Raw genomic sequence first — 7815 nt, forward strand, 5'->3', positions numbered from 1 at the left:
TTGGGAAGGATCAGGTGATGGTTTTGGGTGTGATTTGATTTTCGTCTAGAACATCAAAAATCCTTCAGGATGCTCCAAAATGACTCATCTATATCTATAATGATAGATCTTGATTAGGAGTATCTTTTTCTAGTACATGTCAAGTATCTATTTTGAAGTCTTGATCGATTTTGGGGGTTGGGAAGGATCAGGTGATGGTTTTGGGTGTGATTTGATTTTCGTCTAGAACATCAAAAATCCTTCAGGATGCTCCAAAATGACTCATCTATATCTATAATGATAGATCTTGATTAGGAGTATCTTTTTCTAGTACATGTCAAGTATCTATTTTGAAGTCTTGATCGATTTTGGGGGTTGGGAAGGATCAGGTGATGGTTTTGGGTGTGATTTGATTTTCGTCTAGAACATCAAAAATCCTTCAGGATGCTCCAAAATGACTCATCTATATCTATAATGATAGATCTTGATTAGGAGTATCTTTTTCTAGTACATGTCAAGTATCTATTTTGAAGTCTTGATCGATTTTGGGGGTTGGGAAGGATCAGGTGATGGTTTTGGGTGTGATTTGATTTCCGTCTAGAACATCAAAAATCCTTCAGCATGCTCCAAAATGACTCATCTATATCTATAATGATAGATCTTGATTAGGAGTATCTTTTTCTAGTACATGTCAAGTATCTATTTTGAAGTCTTGATCGATTTTGGGGGTTGGGAAGGATCAGGTGATGGTTTTGGGTGTGATTTGATTTTCGTCTAGAACATCAAAAATCCTTCAGGATGCTCCAAAATGACTCATCTATATCTATAATGATAGATCTTGATTAGGAGTATCTTTTTCTAGTACATGTCAAGTATCTATTTTGAAGTCTTGATCGATTTTGGGGGTTGGGAAGGATCAGGTGATGGTTTTGGGTGTGATTTGATTTTCGTCTAGAACATCAAAAATCCTTCAGGATGCTCCAAAATGACTCATCTATATCTATAATGATAGATCTTGATTAGGAGTATCTTTTTCTAGTACATGTCAAGTATCTATTTTGAAGTCTTGATCGATTTTGGGGGTTGGGAAGGATCAGGTGATGGTTTTGGGTGTGATTTGATTTTCGTCTAGAACATCAAAAATCCTTCAGGATGCTCCAAAATGACTCATCTATATCTATAATGATAGATCTTGATTAGGAGTATCTTTTTCTAGTACATGTCAAGTATCTATTTTGAAGTCTTGATCGATTTTGGGGGTTGGGAAGGATCAGGTGATGGTTTTGGGTGTGATTTGATTTTCGTCTAGAACATCAAAAATCCTTCAGGATGCTCCAAAATGACTCATCTATATCTATAATGATAGATCTTGATTAGGAGTATCTTTTTCTAGTACATGTCAAGTATCTATTTTGAAGTCTTGATCGATTTTGGGGGTTGGGAAGGATCAGGTGATGGTTTTGGGTGTGATTTGATTTTCGTCTAGAACATCAAAAATCCTTCAGGATGCTCCAAAATGACTCATCTATATCTATAATGATAGATATTGATTAGGAGTATCTTTTTCTAGTACATGTCAAGTATCTATTTTAAAGTCTTGATCGATTTTGGGGGTTGGGAAGGATCAGGTGATGGTTTTGGGTGTGATTTGATTTTCGTCTAGAACATCAAAAATCCTTCAGGATGCTCCAAAATGACTCATCTATATCTATAATGATAGATCTTGATTAGGAGTATCTTTTTCTAGTACATGTCAAGTATCTATTTTGAAGTCTTGATCGATTTTGGGGGTTGGGAAGGATCAGGTGATGGTTTTGGGTGTGATTTGATTTTCGTCTAGAACATCAAAAATCCTTCAGGATGCTCCAAAATGACTCATCTATATCTATAATGATAGATCTTGATTAGGAGTATCTTTTTCTAGTACATGTCAAGTATCTATTTTGAAGTCTTGATCGATTTTGGGGGTTGGGAAGGATCAGGTGATGGTTTTGGGTGTGATTTGATTTTCGTCTAGAACATCAAAAATCCTTCAGGATGCTCCAAAATGACTCATCTATATCTATAATGATAGATCTTGATTAGGAGTATCTTTTTCTAGTACATGTCAAGTATCTATTTTGAAGTCTTGATCGATTTTGGGGGTTGGGAAGGATCAGGTGATGGTTTTGGGTGTGATTTGATTTTCGTCTAGAACATCAAAAATCCTTCAGGATGCTCCAAAATGACTCATCTATATCTATAATGATAGATCTTGATTAGGAGTATCTTTTTCTAGTACATGTCAAGTATCTATTTTAAAGTCTTGATCGATTTTGGGGGTTGGGAAGGATCAGGTGATGGTTTTGGGTGTGATTTGATTTTCGTCTAGAACATCAAAAATCCTTTAGGATGCTCCAAAATGACTCATCTATATCTATAATGATTCAACGACTCGAACCTTTCCATCTGAAGATTCAACCAAATTAGTTACTGTTCCAATGAGCCAGTTTTGAGGATACGAATTATCATCCCCAACTAGAACGAGTGTGTTGACTTTGATGTTTTCTGACGAATTTTGCCATTTGACTCGTTTTTGTAAATCGGCTAGGTACTCTTTCGACCACCGATTCCAAAAATGCTGCTTTGTCAACGATAGTCGCCGCCACCGCTTCAACGCAGGCATTTTGTAATCAGTGACCACTGGTTCAAAAACTGCATTCATTGGTCCACCGATCAAGAAATGCCCAGGTGTAAGCACTTGCTCGTCGCTCGGGTCACTGGACATAGCATTCATGGGCCTGGAGTTTAGTATAGCTTCTATATCTGCGATAATAGTAGATAGTTCCTCAAAAGTCAGAAAGGCATCGCCAACTGTACGAAGAAGATGATTTTTGGCAGACTTCACGGCCGCCTCCCATAGACCGCCAAAGTGTGGTGTTCGAGGTGGGATGTGATGAAACTTGATATGCTCTGTAGCACACCAATCACTTATCTTCTTTTCCAACTGCTGGTCCAGGAAACTTTGCCTGAATTCCTCTAGCTGATTACGAGCCCCAACAAAATTCGTCCCATTGTCGCAGTACAAATCTTGGCACAACCCTCGTCTTGCTACGAACCTCTTCAGCGCTGCAACGAAACCTTCGCTAGATAAGTCGGAGACAACCTCCAAGTGCACAGCTTTTACAACAAAGCAAACGAAGACGGCGACATATGATTTGGTGGTTTTATGACTTCGCAACTTATAAGTGGTTTGAAATGGACCACAAAAATCGACACCAGTCTTCAAAAACGGTCTTGCAGGTTGCACTCTGTCAATAGGTAGATTGCCCATGATTTGTCCCAACATCTTAGGTTTGTATTTAAAGCACTGCCAGCAACTGTCCACGACTTTCTTTGCAAGTCTGCGTGCGTCTAATACCCAGAACCTCTGCCGCACAATACCAACTAAAGCTTGGGGACCTGCATGATAATTTTTATTATGTAATGATTTAAAAAGGTTTTTTATAAATAGGTTGGATTTAGGGAGAAGGATAGGACATTTAACAGTATAAGGAATGTCCGCATTCAGCAGACGCCCACCTACTCTGAGGAGTTTGAATGAGTCACCATCAAGGAAGGGATTGAGGTTTTTAATGGCACTCGTAGGGCTAATCATAATTCCTTTCTCTAGTTTCTGAATTTCCTCTTGGAAATGTTTTTGTTGAACGTTCCATAAAATTCTTTCCAAAGCATGATTAAGTTCGTCCGCGTCCAAAGGCTTATTAAATCTAAGTTCTTCGTCCTCAAACTCAGTTCCTGATTTCTTCCTTTGAATTTTCTTGCGGATTATAATGATCCAACGCAATATAAGAGTAAATACTCTACAAGTTTTGTCGATGCTTTTAAAACGTACGTAGTTTCCTTCAAAATCCGTGTCAATAATTTTTGAAAGCAATGTCACATGACATTTCCGCATTCCAGGAGTATCTTTTGCTAGCATGGAAAAATCTTTTTGTACGGGCCACATATCCTGTGGTAGTTTAAGATACTTCGGACCAGGAAACCATATACTTTCCATCAACTCACTTCCATAAGCTCCTCTAGATACAATATCTGCAGGATTTTGCTTAGTACTCACATATTTCCACTTACCCTGTGGCAAACTAGTTTGAATCTTTGAAATCCTATTGGCTATGAACACTTCCCAACAAGACGGATGCGCTGAAAGCCAGCATAAAACGATTTCTGAATCAGTCCAGAGGTTTATATCTTCAACTAGGTGGGAAAAGTTTGGAAGTATCTTGGAAACCACCGAAGACAGCATTTCCGCTGCACATAATTCTAACCTTGGTAAGCTTTGGGTTTTGAATGGAGCGACTCTTGATTTTGCTGTAATTAAACTGCACGATATCACACCCTTTGCATCAACTGTGCGCAAATACAATGGGTCAAATAGGGTAGATAGTTCAGATAGAATTATCCTTTTGGTGATTTTTGATTTTGAACTAAATTCTAGAACTATATACTGCAACTCATCTGATGATGGATTCCACTTGATTCCTAACGTTTTAATAATATCAGAATCATTTATTCTGAGCGGTTTTTCTCTGTCCATCTCTGGGACAACTTCCAACAATGTTCTTTCATTTGTCCACCATTTTCGAAGTTCGAAACCTGCACCATGCAAAAGAGTTCTAACTTCTTCATAGATGCTAAATATCTCCTCTGGCGAATCTCCACCACTGATCAAATCGTCCATGTAAAAATCTTCATTCAAAACTTTGGACCCCATTGGAAACTTCAAGGTCCCTTCTTCTGACAATGCTTTAAGACAGCGTGTAGCCAAATAAGGAGCGGAAGTGGTTCCATAAGTAACAGTATTAAATTGGTATATCTTCATCGATTCTGTACCCTTAGTTCTCCAGAGAATGCATTGGTGTATGCGATCTTTTTGATCCATAATTATCTGGCGATACATTTTTGAAATATCAGCTGTTAAAGCAAATTTATAACAGCGAAAACGTAAGATTATTGAATAAAGGTCGTCCTGCATTATAGGTCCTTTCATCAAGATATCATTTAGGGATTTACCTGATGAAGTCTTAGCACTACAATCGAAAACAACTCTTAATTTCGTGGTAGAAGAATCTGGCCTAAGTACGTACTGATGAGGGCAAAAGTACTTCATATTTTTTGCCTCATCAAAACTTATTTCTGACATATGTCCAAGACTCTCATACTCCTTTAAGAATTCCTAGTATTGAATACGTATACTATTATTTTTATCCAGCCTCCTCTCTAACGACAAAAACCTTCTTTTAGCCATTTCGAAGGATTGTCCTAAGGATTCAGGGTCTTCCTTAAAGGGAAAGCTTACGACAAATCTGCCTTCACTATTCTTTTTAGTTGTTTTTAAAAAATGTTCTTCACATTTTATCTCTTCAGGCTTTAACAATTTTGAAGCAGTGGGGTAGTTTTCGATTTCCCAAAACTTTTCAACAAATTCATTGAGATTTTCATCTTTTGACTGCCGTTCACTTCCTAGCAAGCAAACTGTGGAAGTTTTGGCGTTTGACAATTCATGAGAACCCGAAACGACCCAACCAAAAAGAGTTTTTTGAATTGTAATCTTCTCTTCCAATTTGATCTGCCCAATAGCTAGCAACTCAAAGAAATGATCTGCACCTATAAGCAAATCTATCTTAGCTGCCTCATTGAAGTTAGGATCCGCTAGCACAATATTTTTAGGTATTTTCCAACAATCTACCGTAAATGATTGACTAGGCTGAAGATGAGTAATATTTTTGATTACTAGCAAGTCTAACTGAGTCTCAAACTCTGAAATCCTAGATTTACAAGTTGCGTTTGTAGTATATCGAACGTTTGTCACCTCATTTCCTATTCCGCTTATCAATATCTCTGACTTTGATTTTGGCAATCTTAATCTTTGTGACATACTTTCAGTTATAAAGTTCAGTTGAGAAGCCGAATCTAACAATGTACGAACAGGTTGATATCTACCAAAACTATCTTTTATTAAAACCACAGCCGTGGCTAATATAGTTTGATTGGAGGATCTCCCCAATAAGGAAGCTGAATGAGATGCTCCTTGGCCTGCATTTTCAACACCCTTGTTGACTGTAAACCTATGAAGCAGTTTGTGATGTGGTAACGAACATATAGTGCATTTTGGTTTAGTACAATGTCTTACAGAATGCTCTTTCCCCAAACAGTTGACGCATAGGATTCGTTTTTTAACTTCCAGGAACCTCCTTCCCACTGGCAAGCTGAGAAAATCTGGACATGAGTCCACAAAATGTTCCAAAGACTGACAATATTCACAATTAATACGCTCCGCTGCTAAACTTGTACCTTGAAACTTTCTAAATTGTTTCTTTCCACCTTTTTGTGGACTAGAATGGTCAGATTTTGTATTGAATTTAGCAGCACTAGTTGGTTTTTGTAGCCTGGTTTCCTTTGCTTCTAAGCTTTTGCAACGGCGGTCCAAAACCTTACTAAATTCTTCCCACGTTGGGAGCTTTTCATAATCTATTGCATCCTGCCATTTAGTTTGAGTTTCTTCATCAACTCGATCCAAAGCTAACGAAATCAATATAGAAGTAGCTATATCTTTGTGACTTCCAATAGAAAGCATTGCAGTTAAATGCGTATTAAAACTATCTTCTAAATGGCGCAAAGATGAAGCAGATACTTTGGACATTTTTGGAAACTCTAACAAACTGTTGATATGCTCTTGAAAAATAAGAGTTTTATTATCAAAACGAGTTTTCAATCTATCAAGTGCTTTTTGATAATTTGTTCCAACGACGTTAAAATCTCTAACAGCATCCAAAGCCGATCCTGAGAGACTTCTAAGTAAGTAGTTAAATTTTTGTAAACTATCGAGGCTGTCATCTTTATGAACAAGATTCATAAATAAACCTATGAAATTGGGATAGTCAGAAAATTTTCCGGAAAATGTAGGCAGTTTGATAGGTTCTAGCTTTGAACGGGGCCGAGTCGGTTCAGGAAAATACGTTGCATTTAAATGCTCAGCAGCAGTGGTATTTCCTCTGAGTTCAGATAAAATTGACATTATGTTTGTTTTTGCGCTAACATAGATGTCTTCTACTTCTTCTCGAAAGGCTTCATTAGCCGCTTCGTCATCAGGATTATTAAACCGTTCAATGGATGTTTGAACATTTAAAATCTGCTTAAAATACGATTCCAATATTCCTAATCGACATTCTAACTCAGGTTCTGACAACGTACGTCCCTTCTGCACAATAATGTTTTTTGTTCGACTCAGGTTTCCTTTCGACGATGACCGCAACGCTTTCAAATCTGATAAAGTTTTTCCTAAAGTATTTTCACTTTGCGATGATTCATCTTTGCCCTTCGAATTATTAGTATCTGTCATCGTTACTACTTTTTATAAACTTGGCTTTTTCGATTGAAGAAAATCCAACTATCAACAAATCTGCACTACCTTACAGGAAATCCAGAAAAACAACGAAATATTCTGACCACCTCAACAACAATGTTTATTTGTAGATTTGTCTGCAACAAATTTTCTCCTCACCAGCAGCAACAGCAACTTCAAACACAGCCAATTTAAATTCAAATCGATGCAAAGATAATCTATTCCAATATGATACAACCACCCTCTCAACAAATATTGTATCCTTTTTATAAACCTCAGAGCAACAACAACAACGATTTAGGAAGGCAATTTACTAGCAGCAAAAATAATTTATCTATTTGTTTACCTTAATGTCAATCAACCTAAACATTTCTAGCAACAATGTAGTTTAAATGTAGCAGCAAGTTCTTTTAAAATGTACGGCCACAATTTTGTTTCCGCAACAACGGATA

The 7815-nt window shown here is 37.3% G+C and overlaps 2 protein-coding genes across 2 annotated transcripts; both read right to left on the reverse strand.

Annotated features, from left to right (window-relative positions):
* Window positions 1-2395: 2395 nt before the first annotated feature.
* LOC129953585 (uncharacterized) lies at window positions 2396-4918 on the reverse strand. The gene is made up of 2 exons (XM_056066827.1): window positions 3499-4918; window positions 2396-3420 (listed from the first exon to the last, which is right to left on the reverse strand). The coding sequence occupies exons 1-2, from the start codon at window positions 4916-4918 to the stop codon at window positions 2396-2398; spliced, it is 2445 nt and encodes an 814-aa protein (XP_055922802.1).
* Window positions 4919-5194: 276 nt separating this feature from the next.
* Window positions 5195-7360, reverse strand: LOC129953587 (uncharacterized). The gene has a single exon (XM_056066828.1). The coding sequence runs from the start codon at window positions 7358-7360 to the stop codon at window positions 5195-5197; it is 2166 nt and encodes a 721-aa protein (XP_055922803.1).
* Between the last annotated feature and the right edge of the window lie 455 nt (window positions 7361-7815).

The sequence above is a fragment of the Eupeodes corollae genome, unplaced genomic scaffold (genome assembly GCF_945859685.1).
Source record: "Eupeodes corollae unplaced genomic scaffold, idEupCoro1.1 scaffold_336, whole genome shotgun sequence".
NCBI lineage: Eukaryota > Metazoa > Arthropoda > Insecta > Diptera > Syrphidae > Eupeodes > Eupeodes corollae.

Bases quoted from the DNA above. Each gene is read 5' to 3' on its own strand.
- LOC129953585 (XM_056066827.1), bottom strand. From the start codon at position 4,918: ATGTATCGCCAGATAATTATGGATCAAAAAGATCGCATACACCAATGC. The intron at 3,421-3,498 runs GTCCTATCCTTC...ATTATCATGCAG, and splicing joins CATTCCTTATACTGTTAAAT to GTCCCCAAGCTTTAGTTGGT.
- LOC129953587 (XM_056066828.1), bottom strand. From the start codon at position 7,360: ATGACAGATACTAATAATTCGAAGGGCAAAGATGAATCATCGCAAAGT.